Source organism: Bubalus kerabau, chromosome 4 (genome assembly GCF_029407905.1).
Source record: "Bubalus kerabau isolate K-KA32 ecotype Philippines breed swamp buffalo chromosome 4, PCC_UOA_SB_1v2, whole genome shotgun sequence".
Taxonomy (NCBI): domain Eukaryota; kingdom Metazoa; phylum Chordata; class Mammalia; order Artiodactyla; family Bovidae; genus Bubalus; species Bubalus kerabau.
Window position 1 is genome coordinate 148,437,190 of NC_073627.1, and position 21,957 is coordinate 148,459,146.

At 41.9% G+C, this 21,957-nt stretch overlaps 1 protein-coding gene across 1 annotated transcript in view; it reads right to left on the minus strand.

The window, feature by feature from the left end:
- Window positions 1-13,351: 13,351 nt before the first annotated feature.
- Window positions 13,352-21,957, minus strand: part of FBP1 (fructose-bisphosphatase 1) — a 30,892-nt gene continuing 22,286 nt past the window's right edge. Inside the window, exons 4-7 of the mRNA XM_055580302.1 lie at window positions 19,583-19,723; window positions 16,446-16,583; window positions 15,343-15,462; window positions 13,352-13,764 (exon numbers count right to left, since the gene is read on the minus strand). Coding sequence (XP_055436277.1) covers window positions 13,573-13,764; window positions 15,343-15,462; window positions 16,446-16,583; window positions 19,583-19,723 — 591 coding nt within the window. The 3' untranslated portion in view covers window positions 13,352-13,572. The remainder of the gene's footprint in view (window positions 13,765-15,342; window positions 15,463-16,445; window positions 16,584-19,582; window positions 19,724-21,957) is intronic.

The following is a 21,957-nucleotide window of genomic DNA, read 5'->3' on the forward strand; positions in this document are numbered from 1 at the left end:
CAAAGGACTGAGCGAATACCAGAGGAGAGCTAGCCGGCTGCGGACCGGCCCATTCCCCGCCGGAGGCAGGGAGGTAGGCGGGTGGCAGCCAGAGCTGGAAAGGGGCAATCTCGGCCCCAGAAATGCCATCCTCTACCAAACTACGAGCAGGCTCCCAGCTTCTAACCAAGACTTCCTGGGATTCTGGACAGCTGACATCCGCCGGGAGGGTTGCAGCCAGAGATCAGCTGCCCAGAAGAGACACACCTGAGGCAGTGTGACTGCTGAGCACCCAGGAAACTGAGCGGCTGGGACTGGGGAGGCGATAAGACGCACTGTACCTGGGGAGAGTGCGCTCGCCAAGTACCTGGTCACCTGAGCTGCTCGGACCTGGGAAGGGCACAAAACGCAGGCCCAAACAAGTCTGCACCTTTGTGGAGTACCTGAGAACCTGAACCTGAGTGACTTAGACCTGGGATGTGCACACAACCCAGGGCCTGCTTTAGACAGTTCTCCTGCAGAGCAACCTGGAGCCTGAGCAGTGTAGACCAGGAAAGCACACGCGCCATGAGCAGGGGCAAACCCAGTGTGGCCGAGACACTGCGAGCACTCCCCCCACACACCAGTGATATTTGTTTGCAATGTTCCTCCCTCCCCACAGCACGACTGAACTGCGGCTGCTGCTAAGTCGCTTCATTCATGTCCGACTCTGTGCGACCCCATGGACTGCAGCCTACCCGGCTTCTCCGTCCATGGGATTCTCCAGGCAAGAGCACTGGAGTGGGTTGCCATTTCCTTCTCCAATGCATGAAAGTGGAAAGTGAAAGTGAAGTCACTCAGTCGTGTCTGACTCTTAGCGACCCCATGGACTGCAGCCTACCAGGCTCCTCCATCCATGGGATTTTCCGGGCAACAGTACTGGAGTGGGGTGCCATTGCCTTCTCCGCACAACTGAACAAGTGAGCCTAAATAAGTGACCACCTTCGCCCCCTTATGTCAGGGTGGAAATTAGACACTGAAGAGACCTGAAAACAGAAGAAGCCAAAATAAACATAGGGAACTGCTTTGGAAGTGACGGGTGCAACAGATTAAAACCCTGTAGTTAGCACTGACTACATTGGAAGGGGCCTATAGATCTTGAGGAGTATAAGCTGGAACAAGGAACTTTCTGAAACTGAATTGACCCCACACTGCCCACAACAGCTCCAGAGAAATTCCTAGATGTATTTTTACTATTATCATTTTTTAAATTTTTTTAAATTAAAAAAAAAATTTTTTTTATTTTATTTTATTTTTAAACTTTACATAATTGTATTAGTTTTGCCAAATATCAAAATGAATCCACCACAGGTATACATGTGTTCCCCATCCTGAACCCTCCTCCCTCCTCCCTCCCCATACCATCCCTCTGGGTCATCCCAGTGCACCAGCCCCAAGCATCCAGTATCGTGCATCAAACCTGGACTGGCAACTCGTTTCATACATGATATTTTACATGTTTCAATGCCATTCTCCCAAATCTTCCCACCCTCTCCCTCTCCCACAGAGTCCATAAGACTGTTCTATACATCAGTGTCTCTTTTGCTGTCTCGTACACAGGGTTATTGTTACCATCTTTCTAAGTCCTCTATTACTCCTTTAATTTTCATTTTTATAACCTACTATTACCTTGCAAAAAAAAAAAACCCTATTTTTAAAGCAAACTTCATATATATTTTTTATAATTTTTGTGATTTTTTTTTAAATATTGTATTTTTGAGAGTCTAAACTCTACTCTAGATTTTTAATCTTTGCTTTTTGGTATTTATTATCAATTTTGTACCTTTAAGAATCCAATCTTCAGTACTCATTTTTACATAGGAGTGTGATTACCCTCTTCCCCTTTGGACTCTCCTTTTTCTCTCCCAGGTCACCTCTATCTCCTCCCTCTCCCTTCTCTTCTCTACCCAACTCTGTGAATCTCTTTGTGTGTTCTGGGCTGTGAAGAACACTTAGGGAATTGATTACTGGCTAGATCTGTCGCTCCTTTTGATTCCCCCTCTTCTCCTCCTGGTCACCTCTATCTCCCTCCTCCCTCTTCTCTTTTCCATGTAACTCTGTGAACCTCTCTGGGTGTCCCTCACTGTGGAGAATCTTTTCACCATTAACCTAGATGTTTTATCATCAGTGTTGTATGGATGGAGAAGTCTTGAAGCTACTGTAAGAATAAAAATGAAAACCAGAGGCAGGAGGCTTAAGTCCAAAACCTGAGAATACCAGAGAACTCCTGACTGCAAGGAACATTAATTGATAAGAGGTCATCCAAGAGCCTCCATACCTACACTGAAACCAAGCACCCCTCAAGAGCCAACAAGTTCCAGAGCAAAACATACCATGCAAATTATCCAGCAACACAGGAACATAGCCCTGAGCTTCAATATACAGGCTGCCCAAAGTCACTCCAAACTCATAAACATCTGAAAACTCACTACTGGACACTTCATTGCACTCCAGAGAGAAAAAATCCAGCTCCACCCACCAGAACACCGACATAAGCTTCCCTAACCAGGAAACCTTGACAAGCCACTCATCCAGTTCCACCCACAGGGAGGAACCTCCACAATAAAGAGGAACCACAACTGCCAGGATACAGAAAGGCCATCCCAAACACAGCAATCTAAACAAGATGAAAAGGCAGAGAAATACTCAGCAGGTAAAGGAACATGATAAATGCCCACCAAACCAAACAAAAGAGGAGGAGATAGGAAGTCTTCCTGGAAAAGAATTCAGAATAATAATAGTAAAAATGATCCAAAATCTTGAAAACAAAAGGGAGTTACAGATAAATAGCCTGGAGACAAGGATTGAGAAGATGCAAGAAATGTAGAAGCAATGGCTGCGCTTTGCTGGAGCAGCCGTAAAGAGATACCCCACGCCCAAGGTAAGAGAAACCCAAGTAAGACGGTAGGTGTTGCAAGAGGGCATCAGAGGGCAAACACACTGAAACCCTACTAACAGAAAACTAGTCAATCTAATCACACTAGGACCACAGCCTTGTCTAACTCAATGAAACTAAGCCATGCCCGTGGGGCAACCCAAGACGGGCAGGTCATGGTGGAGAGATTTGACAGAATGTGGTCCACTGGAGAAGTGAATGGAAAACCACTTCAGTATTCTTGCCTTGAGAACCCCATGAACAGTATGAAAAGGCAAAATGATAGGATACTGAAAGAGAAACTCCCCAGGTCAGTAGGTGCCCAATATGCTACTGGAGATCAGTGGAGAAATAACTCCAGAAAGAATGAAGGGATGGAGCCAAAGCAAAAACAAAACCCAGCTGTGGATGTGACTGGTGATAGAAGCAAGGTCCGATGCTGTAAAGAGCAATATTGCATAGGAATCTGGAATGTCAGGTCCATGAATCAAGGCAAATTGGAAGTGGTCAAACAAGAGATGGCAAGAGTGAATGTCGACATTCTAGGAATCAGCGAACTGAAATGGACTGGAATGGGTAAATTTAACTCAGATGACCATTATATCTACTACTGCAGGAAGGAATCCCTCAGAAGAAATGGAGTGGCCATCATGGTCAACAAAAGAGTCCAAAATGCAGTACTTGGATGCAATCTCAAAAACAACAGAATGATCTCTGTTCGTTTCCAAGGCAGACCATTCAATATCACAGTAATCCAAGTCTATGCCCCAACCAGTAATGCTGAAGAAGCTGAAGTTGAATGGTTCTATGAAGACCTACAAAACCTTTTAGAACTAACACCCAAAAAAGATGTCCTTTTCATTATAGGGGACTGGAATTCAAAAGTAGGAAGTCAAGATACACCTGGAGTAACAGGCAAATTTGGCCTTGGAATATGGAATGAAGCAGGGCAAAGACTAATAGAGTTTTGCCAAGAAAATGCACTGGTCATAACAAACACCCTCTTCCAACAACACAAGAGAAGACACTCTACATGGACATCACCAGATAGTCAACACCAAAATCAGATTGATTATATTCTTTGCAGCCAAAGATAGAGAAGCTCTATACAGTCAGCAAAAACAAGACCAGGAGCTGACTGTGGCTCAGACCATGAACTCCTTATTGCCAAATTCGGACTTAAATTGAAGAAAGTAGGGAAAACCACTAGACGATTCAGGTATGACCTAAATCAAATCCCTTATGATTATACAGTGGAAGTGAGAAATAGATTTAAGGGACTAGATCTGATAGATAGAGTGCCTGATGAACTATGGAATGAGGTTCGTGACATTGTACAGGAAACAGGGATCAAGACCATTCCCATGGAAAAGAAATGTAAAAAAGCAAAATGGCTGTCTGGGGAGGCCTTACAAATAGCTGTGAAAAGAAGAGAAGCGAAAAGCAAGGGAGAAAAGGAAAGATATAAGCATCTGAATGCAGAGTTCCAAAGAATAGCAAGAAGAGATAAGAAAGCCTTCTTCCGCAATCAATGCAAAGAAATAGAGGAAAACAACAGAATGGGAAAGACTAGGGATCTCTTCAAGAAAATCAGAGATACCAAAGGAACATTTCATGCAAAGATGAGCTCGATAAAGGACAGAAGTAGTATGGACCTAACAGAAGCAGAAGATATTAAGAAGAGATGGCAAGAATACACAGAACTGTACAAAAAAGATCTTCACGACCCAGATAATCATGATGGTGTGATCACTGACCTAGAGCCAGACATCCTGGAATGTGAAGTCAAGTGGGCCTTAGAAAGCTTCACTACGAACAAAGCTAGTGGAGGTGATGGAATTCCAGTTAAGCTATTCCAAATCCTGAAAGATGATGCTGTGAAAGTGCTGCACTCAATATGCCAGCAAATTTGGAAAACTCTGCAGTGGCCACAGGACTGGAAAAGGTCAGTTTTCATTCCAATCCCAAAGAAAGGCAATGCCAAAGAATGCTCAAACTACTGCACAATTGCACTCATCTCGCACACTAGTCAAGTAATGTTCAAAATTCTCCAAGCCAGGCTTCAGCAATATTGAACTGTGAACTTCCTGATGTTCAAGCTGGTTTTAGAAAAGGCAGAGGAACCAGAGATCAAATTGCCAACATCCACTGGATCATGGAAAAAGCAAGAGAGTTCCAGAAAAACATCTATTTCTGCTTTATTGACTATGCCAAAGCCTTTGACTGTGTGGATCACAATAAACTGTGGAAAATTCTGTAAGAGATGGGAATACCAGACCACCTGACCTGCCTCTTGAGAAATCTGTATGCAGGTCAGGAAGCAACAGTTAGAACTGGACATGAAACAACAGACTGGTTCCAAATAGGAAAAGGAGTTCGTCAAGGCTGTATATTGTCACCCTGCTTATTTAACTTATATGCAGAGGACATCATGAGAAATGCTGGACTGGAAGAAACACAAGCTGGAATAAAGATTGCCGGGAGAAATATCAATAACCTCAGATATGCAGATGACACCACCCTTATGGCAGAAAGTGAAGAGGAACTCAAAAGCCTCTTGATGAAAGTGAAAGTGGAGAGTGAAAAAGTTGGCTTAAAGCTCAACATTCAGAAAACGAAGATCATGGCATCCGGTCCCACCACTTCATGGGAAATAGATGGGGAAACAGTGCAAACAGTTAGACTTTTTTTTTCTGGGCTCCAAAATCAATGCAGATGGTGACTGCAGCCATGAAATTAAAAGACGCTTACTCCTTGGAAGGAAAGTTATGACCAACCTAGATAGCATATTCAAAAGCAGAGACATTACTTTGCCAACAAAGGTCCATCTAGTCAAGGCTATGGTTTTTCCTGTGGTCATGTATGGATGTGAGAGTTGGACTGTGAAGAAGGCTGAGCACCGAAGAATTGATGCTTTTGAACTGTGGTGTTGGAGAAGACTCTTGAGAGTCCCTTGGACTGCAAGGAGATCCAACCAGTCCATTCTAAAGGAGATCGGTCCTGGGTATTCTTTGGAAGTAATGATGCTAAAGCTGAAACTCCAGTACTTTGGTCACCTCATGCGAAGAGTTGACTCATTGGAAAAGACTCTGATGCTGGGAGGGATTGGGGGCAGGAGGAGAAGGGGACGACAGAGGATGAGATGGCTGGATGGCATCACTGACTCTATGGAAGTGAGTCTCAGTGAACTCCGTGAGATGGTGATGGACAGGGAGGTCTGGCATGCTGTGATTCATGGGGTCGCAAAGAGTCAGACATGACTGAGCGACTGATCTGATTTGATCTGAGAAGAAATAAGAAAAGAGTCAATCAATAATGAATAATGCAATAAATGAGATCAAAAACACTCTGGAGGTAACCAACAGTAGAATAATGGAGGCAGAAGATAGGATAAGTGAGGTAAAAGATAGAATGGTAGAAATAAATGAAAAACAGAGGAAAAAAGAATTAAAAGAAATGAGGACAATCTCAGAGACCTCTTGGACAATGTTAAATGCCCCAACCTTCAAATCATAGGAGTCCCAGAAGAAGACAACAAAAAGAAAGGCCATGAGAAAATACTTGAGGAGATAATAGTTGAAAACATCCCTAAAATGGGGAAGGAAATAATCACCCAAGTCCAAGAAACCCAAAGAGTCCCAAACAGGATAAACCCAAGGCAAAACACCACAAGACACATATTAATCAAATTAATAAAGATCAAACACAAAGAACAAATATTAAAAGCACCAAGGGAAAAACAACAAATAACACACAAGGGAATTCCCACAAGGATAACAGCTGATCTTTCAATAGAAACTCTTCAGGCCAGGAGGGAATGGCAGGACATACTTAAAGTGATGAAAGAAAATAACCTACAGCCCAGATTACTGTACCCAGCAAGGATCTCATTCAAATATGAAGGAGAAATCAAAAGCTTTACAGACAAGCAAAAGCTGAGAGAATTCAGCACCACCAAACCAGCTCTCCAACAAATGCTAAAGGATCTTCTCTAGACAGGAAACACAGAAAGGGTGTATAAACTCGAACCCAAAACAATAAAGTAAATGTCAACGGGATCATACTTATCAATAATTATCTTAAATGTAAATGGGTTGAATGCCCCAACCAAAAGACAAAGACTGGCTGAATGGATACAAAAACAAGACCCCTGTATATGTTGTCTACAAGAGACCCACCTCGAAACAAGGGACACATAGAATGAAAGTGAAGGGCTGGAAAAAGATATTTCACACAAATGGAGACCAAAAGAAAGCAGGAATATCAGTACTCATATCAGATAAAATAGACTTTAAAACAAAGTCTGTGAAAAGAGACAAAGATGAACACTACATAATGATCAAAGGATCAATCCAAGAAGATGTAACAATTGTAAATATATATGCACCCAACATAGGAGCACTGCAACATGTAAGGCAAATGATAGCAAATATGAAAGGGGAAGTTAAAAATAACACAAGAATAGTGGGAGACTTTAATACCCCACTCACACCTATGGATAGATCAACTAAACAGAAAATTAACAAGGAAACACAAACTTTAAGTGATACAATAGACCAGTTAGACCTAATTGATATCTATAGGACATTTCACCCCAAAACAATGAATTTCACTTTTTTCTCAAGTGCACACAGAACCTTCTCCAGGATAGATCACATCCTAGGCCATAAATCTAGCCTTGGTAAATTCAAAAAAAAATTGAAATCATTCCAACCATCTTTTCTGACCACAATGCAGTAAGATTAGATGTCAATTACAGGAAAAAAAACTATTAAAAATTCCAACATATGGAGGGTAAACAACACGCTTCTGAATAACGAACAAATCACAGACGAAACCAAAAAAGAAATCAAAATATGCATAGAAACGAATGAAAATGAAAACACAACAACCCAAAACCTATGGGACACTGTAAAAGCAGTGCTAAGGGGAAGTTTCATAGCAATACAGGCTTACTTCAACAAACAAGAAAAAGGTCAAATAAATAACCTAACTCTACACCTGAAGCAACTAGAAAAGGAAGAAATGAGGAACCCCAAGGTTCTTCATTTAGTAGAAGGAAAAGAAATCTTTCTTTCCTTACTTAGTAGAAGGAAAAAAATCTTAAAAATTAGGGCAGAAATAAATACAAAAGAAACAAAAGAGATCACAGCAAAAGTCAACAATTCTAAAAGCTGGTTCTTTAAGAAGATAAATAAAATTGGCAAACCATTAGCCAGACTCATAAAGAAACAAAGGAAGAAAACGCAAATCAACAAAATTAGAAATGAAAATGGAGAAATCACAACAGCCAACACAGAAATACAAAGGATCATAAGAGACTACTATCAGCAACTGTATGCCAATAAAATGGACAATTTGGAAGAAATGGCAAAATTCTTAGAAAAGTATAACTTTCCAAAACTGAACCAGGAAGAAATCGAAAATCTTAACAGACCATCACAAGCCAGAAATTGAAACTGTAATCAGAAATTTTCCAGCAAACAAAAGCCCAGGACCAGACTGCTTTCACAGCTGAATTCTACCAAAAATTTAGAGAAGAGCTAACACCTATCCTACTCAAACTCTTCCAGAAAATTGCAGAGGAAGGTAAACTTCCAAACTCATTCTACGAGGCCACCATCACCCTAATACCAAAACCTGACAAAGATGCCACAAAAAAAGAAAACTACAGGCCAATATCATTGATGAACATAGATGCAAAAATCCTTAACAAAATTCTAGCAAACAGAATCCAACATCATATTAAAAACATCATACACCATGACCAAGTGGGCTTTATCCCAGGGATGCAAGGATTCTTCAATATCTGCAAATCAGTCAAAGTAATACACCACATTAACAAATTGAAAGATAAAAACCATATGATTATCTCAATATATGCAGAGAAAGCCTTTGACAAAATTCAAAATCCGTTTATGAAAAAAAAAAAAACCCTCCAGAAAGCAGGAATAGAAGGAACATTCCTCAACATAATAAAAGCTATATATGACAAACCCACAGTAAACATTATCCTCAGTGATGAAAATTTGAAAGCATTTCCCCTAAAGCAGGAACAAGGCAAGGGTGCCCACTCTCACCACTACTATTCAACATAGTTTTGAAAGTTTTAGCCACAACAGTCAGAGAAGAAAAAGAAATAAAAGGAATCCAGGTTGGAAAAGAAGTAAAACTCTCACTGTTTGCAGATGACATGATCCTCTACATAGAAAACCCTAAAGACTCCACCAGAAAATTACTAGAGCTAATCAATGAATATAGTAAAGTTGCAGGATATAAAATCAAAACAGAGAAATGCCTTGCATTCCTATACACTAACAATGAGAAAACAGAAAGATAAATAAAGGAAACAATTCCATTCACCATTGCAATGAAAAAAATAAAATACTTAGGAATATATCTACCTAAAGAAACAAAAGACCTATATATAGAAAACCTATATATAAAACACTGGTGAAAGAAATCAAAGAGGACACAAATAGATGGAGAAATAAACTGTGTTCATGGATCGGAAGAATCAATATAGTGAAAATGAGTATATTACCCAAAGCAATCTATAGATTCACTGCAATCCCTATCAAGCTACCAATGGTATTTTTCACAAAACAAGAATAAAAAATTTCATAATTTGTATGGAAATACAAAAAACCTAGAGTAGCCAAAGCAATCTTGAGAAAGAAGAATGGTACTGGAGGAATCAACCTGCCTGATTTCAGGCTATACTACAAAGCTACAGTCATCAAGATAGTATGGTACTGGGATAAAGACAGAAATATAGCTCAATGGAACAAAATAGAAAGCCCAGAGATATATCCATGCACCTATGGAGGACACCTTATCTTTGACAAAGGAGGCAAGAAAATACAATGGAGAAAAGACAATCTCTTTAACAAGTGGTGCTGGGAAAACTGGTCAACCACTTGTAAAAGAATGAAACTAGAACACTTTTAACACCATACACAAAAATAAACTCAAAATGGATGAAAGATATAAATGTAAGACCAGGAACTATTAAACTCCTAGAGGAAAACATAGGCAAAACACTCTCCAACATAAACCACAGCAGGATCCTCTATGACCCACCTCCCAGAATATTGACAATAAAACCAAAAATAAACAAATGGGACCTAATTAAAATTAAACACAACAAAGGAAACTATAAGCAAGGTGAAAAGACAGCCTTAAGAATGGGAGAAAATAATGGCAAATGAAGCAACGGACAAAGAATTAATCTCAAAAATATACAAGCAACTCTTGCAGCTCAATTCCAGGAAAGTAAATGACCCAATCAAAAAATGGGCCAAAGAACTAAACAGACATTTCTCCAAAGAAGACATACAGATGGCTACAAACACATGAAAGGATGCTCAACATCACTCATTATTAGAGAAATGCAAATCAGAACCACAGTGAGATACATCTCACACGGGTCAGAATGGCTGCTATCCAAAAGTCTACAAACAATAAATGCTGGAGAGGGTGTGGAAAAAAGGGAACCCTCTTACACTGTTTGTGGGAATGCAAACTAGTACAGCCACTATGGAGAACAGTGTGGAGATTCCTTAAAAAACTGGAAATAGAACTGCCATATGACCTAGCAATCCCACTGTTGGGCATACACACTGAGGAAACCAGAATTGAAAGAGACACGTGTACCCCAATGTTCATTGCAGCACTGTTTATAATAGCCAGGACGTGGAAGCAACTTAGATGTCCGTCAACAGACAGATGGATAAGAAAGCTGTGGTACGTATACACAATGGAATAACACTCAGCCATTAAAAAGAATACATATGAATCAGTTCTAAATAGGTGGATGAAACTGGAGCTTATTATACAGAGTGACGTAAGCCAGAAAGAAAAACACCAATACAGTATACTAACTCATATATATGAAATTTAGAAAAATGGTAACGATAACCCTATATGCAAGACAGCAAAAGAGACACAGATGTATAGAAGAGTCTTTTGGACTCTGTGGGAGAAGGCGAGGGTGGGATGATTTGATAGAATAGCATTGAAACATGTTTATTTTATGTGAAACAGATCGCCAGTCCAGGTTTGATGCATGAGACAGGGTGCTCAATGCTGGTGCACTGGGATGACCCGGAGGAATGGAATGGGGAGGGAGGTGGGAGGGGGGTTCAGGATGGGGAACACATGTACACCTATGGCTGATTCATGTCAATGTATGGCAAAAACCACTACAGTATTGTAAAGTAATTAGCCCCCAATTAAAATAAATAAATTAAAAAAAATTAAAAATGAGAATGTTGCAAATATAAAAAGAATTTTTGCATCTTTGTTTACAGGAGGTATGGGTATATAGTTTTCTTTTCTTGTAATGTCTTTGCCTGATTTTAGTACTAGAGGAATGCTGTCCTCATTGAATGAGTTAGGAAGCATTTCCTCATCTTCTATTCTCTGAAAAGAGATTGCAAAGAGTTGGTATTATTTTTTCCTTAAATTTTTGGTAGAATTCACCAGTAAACTTTACATGCCTCCTGAGAAATCTGTATGTAGGTCAAGAAGCAATAGTTAGAACTGGACATGGAACAACAGGCTTGCTCCAAATTGGGAAAGGGGTACATCAAAACTATATATTGTCATCTTGCTTATTTAACTTCTATGCAGAGTACATCATGCGAAATGCTGGACTGGATGAAGCACCAGCTGGAATCAAGATTGCAGGGAGAAATATCAATAACCTCTGGTATGCAGATGACACCATCCTTATGGCAGAAAGCGAAGAACTAAAGAGCCTTTGATGAAAGTGAGAGGAGAGTGAAAAAGCTGGCTTAAAACTCAACATTCAAAAAACTAAGATGGTGGCATCCAGTCCCATCACTCATGGCAAACAGATATGGAAACAGTGGCAGACTTTATTTTCTTGGGCTCCAAAATCACTGCAGATGGCGACTGCAGCCATGAAATTAAAAGACGCTTGCTCCTTGGAAGAGAAGTTATGACCAACCTAGACAGCATATTAAAAAACAGAAACATTATTTTGCCAACAAAGGTCCATCTAGTCAAAGCTATGGTTTTTCCAGTAGTCATGTATAGATGTGAGAGTTGGACTATAAAGAAAACTGAGCACAGATGAATTGGTGCTTTTGAACTGTGGTGTTGGAGAAGACTCTTGAGAGTCCCTTGGACTTCAAGGAGATCCAACCTGTCAATCCTAAAGGAAATCAGTCCTGAATATCCATTGGAAGAACAGATGCTGAAGCTGAAACTCCAATACTTAGGCCACCTGATGCAAACAACTGACTCATTTGAAAAGACCCTGTTCTGACAAAACAGTGGCTCAGCACTCAGACTTTTGTCCTGTCGTTGGCATGCTGTCATTGAAACACATGACATTTAATGCACGGAAGGTAAAAGAGTGGATGAAGAATTATTCATTGGTTTTTCAAACTAGAATTAATATGCATCATTTCCACCTACATTCCATTGGCAAAATCTTAATCAAGGTGGAGCTTAAGAAAGTCCAGATATTTCTTAACATGTGGTATAACGTGCTATAATCTTGGAATTCTAGTCCAAAAAGAACCAAGGTCTGCTAAGGGAGGAAGTATTTTTATGGAAAGCCTAGCAGAAACATACTTGTTTGCAACAAATTGTATTTCTTTAAATCTTTTTATGATGAATCCTTTCGTTTACAGAATTAAACCTTAGGAATTATTACATATGTTAATTCAATGAAGTGTTACATTTTTATAGGAAACTTACCACTGAGTCAAAACATAAACCTTCATTTGTGACTTGGATGGTTACACCCAGATTCAGGAGGCCAAGAGGTCCTAGATCTCATTAGGTACCACCACTAACTTATCAATTCTCCAGTTCCAAGGAGGGCTTAAACAACCTTACTCGGGTTTGTTCTGCACACCCAGAAAAGAATACATAGGAGAACTGATGTGGTAACTCCGAGTTCAATGTCCAGATTGCCTGGGCAGATGACTTCATCTATCAGTCCTCTGGGCTTCCCTGATAGCTCAGTTGGTAAAGAATCCACCTGCAATGCAGGAGACACCAGTTTGATTCCTGGGTCGGGAAGATCTGCTGGAGAAGGGATAGGTTACCCATTCCAGTTTTCTTGGGTTTCCCTTGTGGCTCAGCTGGTAAAGAATCCACCTGCAATGTAGGAGACTGGGTCAATCCCTGGATTGGGACGATCCCCTGGAGACAGGAAAGGCTACCCACTCCAGTATTCTGACCTGGAGATTTCCACGGACTGTATAGTCCATGGGGTCACAAAGAATCGGACATGACTGAGCACCTTTCACTTGACTTTACTCAGTCCTCTATCTCGTAATCTGTGAAATAGGTTATTCATAGTACCTAGTTCATAAAGTCATTGTGAAGATTAAATGAGTTATCTAATGTTATAGGCATTAGCTATTATTATTACTATTATTTGGCACAAAACAATGAAGACTTTTTTTTTAAGAAAAAGGACAAATATCTTTATTTCTTCTCTATCCACTCAGAATATATCTTGACCCTGTAGCATTATTGATTTAGCATTTTGGTTAGGTAGTGCATTACAGAGCATTTGATGGTGAAAACAGCCATACTTTTTATTTCTATGACTAGGAATGTATGGTGAACAGTCGGAATGTGATCACTATGTGAGATAAAAGGCAATTCTATTTGGTGTGGACAAGGCCCACTGTTCATTTGGCAGCGTGCTTCTTATATATCTCCAGGAATTCAGTCACATCTTCAGGAGACCCCAAGATGATGGGCGACTTCTGATGGATGTCAGTGGGAACAATGTCCAGCACAGTTTCCTTCCCGGTGGTAGCCATTCCTCCTGCCCTCTCTATGACATAGGCCATGGGGTTACATTCATACAGTAGTCTCAGCTGGAAAACAAGAGCAGCGTGCTCACACCAGAACATATTACACAGAAAAGAGATTTGTTCCATAGCAAAGTAGTGCAGAGCCGATCCAAGGTAACTGATACTTTCCTTTACCTTCCGTGAGGTTGTAAAAGCTCCCCCCATGAGATTGTGTCTAAGACTGAATGGTTAATTTAATCATTGGGTTAAGTTATGCCATCCATCAAGAGCCAGCAATAGATTGCCTGATGCATGTGAGGCAGACCACCTGGACTCAGGACTGAATGACATTTTGGCAGAACCAATGGTTCCCTTCTCTTTATAGCCCGGAGAATGGACCTAATGAGTGATTCTGTGTGTGTTTTGAATGGACCTTTGCCTATTCTAAAAGCATTTAAAGTCCATGGCAGTGTCTGGCTGCAGACATCTGGAAAGCAGACAGGCTCCTCCAAACAGTGTAATATTGTTTGCAAACTCTGTACACATTCCTTTTACAATTCTCCTAAGGCTTGAGGGTTGGGATTTAGTATGCTATACATCTTGGCATTTACTTTTAAATATTAACTTTTTTATTGTATGCATTTTCATGCAGTCTGCCTACTGAGTAGACAGCTTTTTGCAGGTGTTTCCTGACTCTATTTCCATACAGGTGTCAGGGTCAGATGTGCAAAGCTGAAAATAAAAAGGGGGGGGAGGAACCTCAATATTTACATTAAAGAACAATTTTTTGAGGCATTAGAGAAAAGTGCTATAAAGCAGGCTAATCACATAGGTTGGGATGTCAGAGGGGGCTATGATAAGAGTGGTGTTTTAAGTAAATAAGAACATCCTAGTAAACTGGATGCCACATGCCATAAACAGAGATCTGATCATATCTGAAATACATCAATTTATAACTATCTTATGGGGATCGTTGTTCCTTCTCTCATATTAAAAAAAGGTGGGGGGTCAAAGGACACTACTTGAGAAGCAAACACACTGACCCTCTGTGTAGGAGAAAAGTGGGACACCCTTTCACCAGCATGAGCAAGCACAGCCCATCCCATGGCTTCCAGGAAGCCTGTGGGCATGAGACCAATGCATCAATAACAGCTCACCTGAAAGCTCTAGGTGTCCCCAGAGATTCTTTCCTTCTATAGAAAGGTATCATTTTCCGAGCAGCAAATGTCAGCTCATTAAGTTATTTCAATTTTCTGCCTTTTGAAAAAGCAATCAAAGAAAACCTCTGTGTGGGATACATATGTGATTTGCTGCCTTGGTAATGAGGTTGGACTCTTTCATTTCACTTTATGAATGGAATTCATTCTGTCCAAGCCAAACCACATACCCACTGGAAGCACTAAGCACTTTCAGTCCCCTCTGACCATAACATCTTTACTTATCTTTAGCAACAGAAGGGCTCTCGAGAGATCATTTTTACCTGATATCACCTGACATGAACCAGGACAGCCTTTAATCTAGAAAAGAATATGCCATAGACATCCTTTGCTTCCTACTGCAGAGCATAACGGCTTCCGTGACCCTTCTTTCTTCCTCAGTCAAACCCCGTGGGCTGCAAATGAAATCTACTGCTGCTCCACCACTCATAGGGGATTTATTTACCTTTCCACTGGGGCTTTTCTTGTTAGCTGGATACATAAAGATCCCTCCATAGACTAGGGTGCGGTGTACATCGGCTACCATGGAGCCCACGTACCTGGCGCCATAGGGGGCTGAGTTGTCCTATAAGATGAAGACCAGCAATAATTAGGGTTATAAAAAGAGAGATTTCTTTCTGTCCTCTATGCTTATTCGATTCAGCAATCAAACAGAGCACCTTTTTTGAGGTGTGTATTTAGTGATGAAAATCTGTTCCCAAGAAGCAGAAAATGGGAATAATGGAGACAGCCTCTCACATCTCATAGTAGCTCAGCTTACCCAAGGAGGCCCCAAGCAGAATGGGGCAGATTTGGGCTCTGGGGTGGAGCAGGCATTTAGCAAGATCTGGCAGGAAGAAGGATTCCATGGAGCTGAGAAGCAGGGACAAGGGTGAGGTTTGCATCTCACAGGAGCAGGAACTGCTCAGGAAAAGGAGAAGCTGTCTGCCTTGGGCCCGGGGAGGAGCCTGGTGCCACTGGGGCAGAGGGCTGGAGAGAGAGCCTGGGAGTCGGCTCCGAGGGCCCCAAGTGCCATACTAATAGCATTTGGGCTTCGTCCTTAGAGCACAGCAGCCTCTAGTGGTGTCAAGCTAGAATAGGACAAAATTGGATTTTCCCACATAGGACCAGCCATTTCTTCTCTTCGTTTTCAGTGATTTGTAACCTCTTTAGAGAGCTACCACAATGGATGCTAAATCTAGAGATGACACAGAAATCCATCCAGTCCACGGGGCTGGGGCCTGGGGTACAAGAATCACGTTTGTACCAACTGAGATCACGGACCCCAGAAGTGAACATGTTTTATTGCCACGATGTCATTCACCTGGCTGACATGATCGTCCTGACTTTCTTCAGTCAAGAGAAAGTGACAAAGGGGTAATGTCCCAGGACAGGGTTTCCAGTCCCCAGTACCTGAGTGGGAACTTAACCATAGGGGTCAGTGCACAGTGGAGTCCACTTACTTCCACCCCACCCCCCACCTTTGCTCTCCAGGGTAAATCATGAATCAACACATTTCTGCAAGCTCAGGGGCCATCCCCACCACCACCATCCCCAGCCCTCACTTACTGGGGGGAACTTCTTCCTCTGGACATACTCAGTGAGGGCAGGATCAAAGTCCTTCGCATAGCCCTCATTGAGGCTGTAGATGCTCCCTTTCTTTTTAATCTTCACATCCCTGTCCACCAAAATGAACTCTCCAATGGCCTGTGAAACAGAAAGGGAAGTGGAAAGGTGAGGACGTCTCCTCCAGGCCTACAGGAGAGGGTCGCAGATCGGGTTGGGGAGAAGGGGCGGCTCGAGGCCTGAGGTCACACCTGTGCTTCAGTATATGCTTCAGTACAAAGAGCTAAGATTTTGTGTTTTCAATGAGGTGTAATTGACATAACATTATGTTAGTCTCAGGTATACAACATAATGCTTCCATATTTGTGTATGTTGTGAAATGATTACCAGCAAGGGAAATCCTTGGCCTAAGACAGGTGTGCCTTTGGGGGGAAAAAAAAGATGAGACTGGAGCTAGGATATCAGGAGAAGGTGTTCATGGTTGCTCTTATCTTAGCTTTCCGGTTTTTGTTCTGTCTTGATGTCATTTTCCCCGAGTACCCTGAGTTTACCGCATGTATAACTTCTGATGCCTTTGCTCACTGATCTGAAGACTGTTTCTCAGGACTCAAGCTTCCTCAAAGTCCCAGCACTAAGCTGATGCCTTCAGGGCTTAGATTCTTCAATGTTAATGTTAAGTCGCTTCAGTCACGTCTGACTCTTTGAGACTCTATGGACTGTAGCCTGCCAGGCTCCTCTGTCCATAGGATTCTCCAAGCAAGAATACTGGAGTGAGTTGCCATTTTGGAGATTTGAACTTGGGAAAACAGTGTCACATCACTACTGGAGCTCTGGACTGTTTGGGGCTTCTCCATGTCCCTGATAAGAGAGTGATTGAGGCTCTACCCATCTGAGAAAGAAGTTGCTCCAGAGATAGGCAAGTTAAGAAGGGAGGCCCTCCCATGGACACATCTCTCCCCAGCCACTTATTCCCATAGCAAAGCTTGGTTCCTGACAATATGGAGCACATTGAAACTAGAGAGGAAGGAAGGGAGGGAAGGAGAGAGGAGTGTAGGGAGAGAAAAGAGATGAGAAACAGTGGTCACTGAAAGGTACCATTGTGAGTGATTCTTTTTTTTTTCCTTTATGATTTTTTTTGTGAAAGTCCAGAAAATGAAGCCATTGCACAAGTGCTCATGAAGCCATGCTTCACAGACACCTCACCCTGGTACCTGGCCAAAGCATCCTACCCATGGAGGGGGTGAGTCTCTTGTACATGAAGAAAAGAGACTGAAAAGCCTATCGTACTTTAAAGCTTGCTAGAGAGGCACATAAAGCTGTTGCAGTCTTTTTAGCGGAAACTGTCAGCCAAAATGAAATGAAAGTACTATCCTGATCAGAGGCTTGCCACCCCCCGCAATCCCCACTCCGCAGGCATGGGGAGAAGAGGCTTTGTCAGCAATGGGGAGGGCAGCAAGCAGGAAGGAGGGCAGCCAGCCTGCATGGTTCTTCCAAACACTGAGTGACCATTAGGCGTGAGGACAGAAAGAGACTGAAACACACAGAAACTTACTCCCAGACACAACATCTGCAATCTTGAAACAAGAAGAGATTTAATGTTTCCATCAGTTCAAAGGTAATAGAGAAGTCACCAGAAGAATGTCTGGAGAAGAGGTAAATGCCCAGCAAGAGGATAAATTCACAAACATCAGTGATTTCGGAAACCAATCCCTGGGGTCAATGTGAACTTTGCTCTGGGTCTGCCACTGTTTTCCCCTGAAATAATGGCCTTTGGAGGCTTGAACTAGTGCCATTTCCTTACCCTTGTTTATTTGTTAAGTACCAGTATGCCAAGGAGCCGAAGTCCAGTTGTGCAACAGTGCAGGGGACAAAGGCAGCCTGCGTTCCAATTTCTATGACCTGCCACCCACAAACCCTGAGGCCCCACCACCAGCAGCCTGCTCCTCACAGGACCCCAGTAGGTAACGGTACCTAGTGTTCAGTTTGTCAGCAAAATGCATCAAATAAATAAAGTGCTTCATTAAATGTTATCTGAGGACATTTCTAAAACTGAAAGGTATTTATAAACTCAATTCTTTTTCCCTTGGGACACTGGACCAAAGGCATACCTACTGAAGATGATTCTATGGAGTCCACATCAAAGGTGGGTTTAATCGGGCAAAGTATTTAAAGAGAGTTCTTTGCCTGGTTTATCTGCTGTGTTAAAACTGTCATCTAACAGAGTAAATAAGCAACCCCAATTAATAGACATATGAAAGAAAGTATCCTCAAATTAAAATTAATATTCATTAGCAAATGAATATTTTTCATGGTGCCTTGGGCTCCTCTTCATGAGGGAGTTTCCTCTATAAGGTGGACTAAGAAATTATCTTCATTTCCTTATTTCCACTTCCTCAAGCTCGTCAAAGTCTTTCAAAACCACAAGAGTTCACTGAAGGTTTGCATGCACTGAAGCTTGCATTTCATTTGATGTTGCAATGCACATCAAATGAATCTGGGAGCTAATTTTGAAGAAATGAGGTGGTCTACTGCTTCAGCTGGGACACCCATTCACCTCAGGAAAATAAACTGGTAATGGAGAGAGTGGGTGGCAAACAGAACATCTAGGGCCCCATCTGGTCTATAAACGTGCTTTAGTTGGCTGGCACAGTGTTTTACACATCCAGAAACCTAACATTTTCTAAAAAGCCAGTGTTTCTTGAAACACTGGAAGCCGTAGAAGAGAGCCGCTATTCCCAAGGAGTAACAACCACTGGACCTCCCCAGTTCCCTGCCGCCCCCCACCGCCCTTCACAGTGCCTGCCATCTTGCCCCAGCACACTCCACTCATTCGTGTGGCCTGCCCAGCCCAGCAGGCATCTGAGTCAGCTCAGTAATGTCCACCCTAAAGAATTCATTGTGAAATAAAGACTCCCTCTTGTGCTCTGGACAGACACCATTTGTCACCTCAGTAATCTTCTTATAATGTACACATATGGCCCATCCATCTCTCTACCCTGCTTCCCCACCCCATCATCTCTGTCCCTCCATGGGTCTCATCTTCCACCTTTAGGAACTGACTCCCACCGCCACACACACAACAGACACTCACAGCCACCAGCCAAGCACCTAACTTTGCCCCCCACTCCGGGATCTCTCACCGGGTCCAGCATGAAGCAGTTGACTCCATTCGCCATGGCCAGGACCAACATAGTGGCACTGCCGTAGAGCGCATAGCCAGCGGCCACCAGGTTCCGGCCTGGCTGCAGAGCGTCCTTCTCAGAAGGGTCATCTTTCGAAATCTAGGACAAGAAAGAAAATAAAACACATTTTTGTTTTGTTCTGTTTTGTGGTTCTTTTTGCAGTTCCTCCCTTAGCAAGATGCATTATCAAGGTGCTCTCCTAATGAAACAGGGCGTCTTCTTGGATGGGGAGGGGGACGGGGGCAGGGAGGAGGGCTTCCTCCACACACCAGTCATATCCTGATTATATTACCACAGCGACCTTCCCACCAAAACCCAAATTTCCTGCATCTGGATCCATCTTTCCAATCTGAGTCCTCCTTCAATCTTACTAATTTGATATTCCTTCATTTCTCCATTATCACTCTCAAAAAAAGAGCATGCCTCCATGCCAGCGCCCACTAATTTAATCTTATTACAGGCATCAATGTCTTTCCCTTGCCTACTCTATCTTTATTTAAACAAATTAAAACTGGGCTGCACGGCTACCAGTCTGGCGAGGAAATCAATTTCCTGATCCTGCCAGTTGGGGCACATACTCCAGTGAGCAACATGCTCCACAGCCACACAAAGAAACTCTCAGAAATACAGGCACTATCTCCCCAGGGTCATTACCATGCAGGACCATGCTCTCCATGTTTTTAACCATGACCCACAGTGAAAAATACATTTTATATCACAAACCAGTACCAATACAACTACATAAATTTAACAAAACAATACTTACACTTAGAACATGACATCTACTCTAATCTCCTTTGTTTTTTCATTAAAAACACAGCCCACTGGGTCAGTGCCTCAGTTTGTTCCCTAATACTAAGGAAAGGAACAACTTAAGGGCATGGCTCCTAAGCAGTGGTCACTAATAATTATCTTCTTAACAACTGGCTTCTATGGTCCTCAAAACAGCTGCAAACAAATCTTTCTGCTTGAAGATTCTCTACTTGAATTTAAACAGAAATGAAAATGAGCCGTTTCTGCAAATTTCATTTATTCCTTCCCCAACCACAGATTCTAGGGCCTGAGAATAAATAAGGGAATTCACATCATGATACTGGAGATGGAGGTCACCTCAGCAAACACATTCCTGGTAATTTTCCCTATAACTTTTGAATGTGTGACCCAGAGTCCAGGTACCGCAGAATCACTTGAGATGTTTATTTAAAATGCAATTCTGGGCCTGCGACCTAAACTTACTAATCAGATTTTCTAAGGTGGGCCCTGGGAATCCGCATTTTACCATGCACCATAGATGACTCTTGCACTGAAGCTTAAGAACCACTCATGTAAAAGGAAGAGTCACAAAAAATCACCTCTTTCATTTTTTTCTCGTATCTCCAAGCTTTGTGTTTAATAGTTTTCATCTAGATGGTCGGTTGGTTTCTTGGCTGGTTGGGTTGGGCCAAGTTATTTGATTTAGTTTGGTTTGTATTCCCAGGGTAGTACAGCTAAACATGGACTAAACACAGTATCAAATATTTGAGTTGTTTTCTCAAACTCCAAATTTTGCAAGTGCACAACCTTGAAAGAGGAATTGACTTCCTTCAAAACCAGTGATATAATGGGAAGAAAACAGGCAGGCTCTAAACCTCTCCTCTGTCATAACTACTTAACCCTGCAAGTGCAGCACAACATAGAACAAAGTCAGTATGTAAACAGATAAGCTGACTGGAAGCCCCTGGAGGCTTGGAGTAGTCAGTTCTCTACCAAGAAAAGTCCTTCAGAGAATCACCTCATCCAGAATCATCCATGTTGGCCTGTGGCACAAGAAAGAACAAGCTTGTATTTCCCAGATGGTCCATTGGTTAAGAATCTGTCTGTCAATGAAGGGGCTACGGGTTCAATTCCTGGTTCGGGAAGAGTCCATATGCCTCAGAGCAACTAAGCCCATGTGCAACAACAAAAGAAATCACTGCAATGAGAAGCAAGAGCACCACAACTGGAGAGTAGCCTCTACTTGATGCAACTAGAGAAAGCCCTCTTGCAACAATGAAGACCCAGCAGAGTCAGAAATTTAAAAAAAAAATTTTTTTTAAAGAATGAACCACTTTTCCCTGAAATACTGTCACCAAATAATCTCAACCCTTCAACTTCCTTGCGTGGAATAAGAAATGGTAACATTATCTAGTGATGCTTTCTAAGGTCCACTTGACTTCACATTCCAGGATGTCTGGCTCTGGGTGAGTGATCACACCATCGTGATTATCTGGGTCATGAAGATCTTTTTTGTACAGTTCTTCTGTGTATTCTTACCACCTCTTCTTAATATCTTCTGTGTTTTTAAGGTCCATACA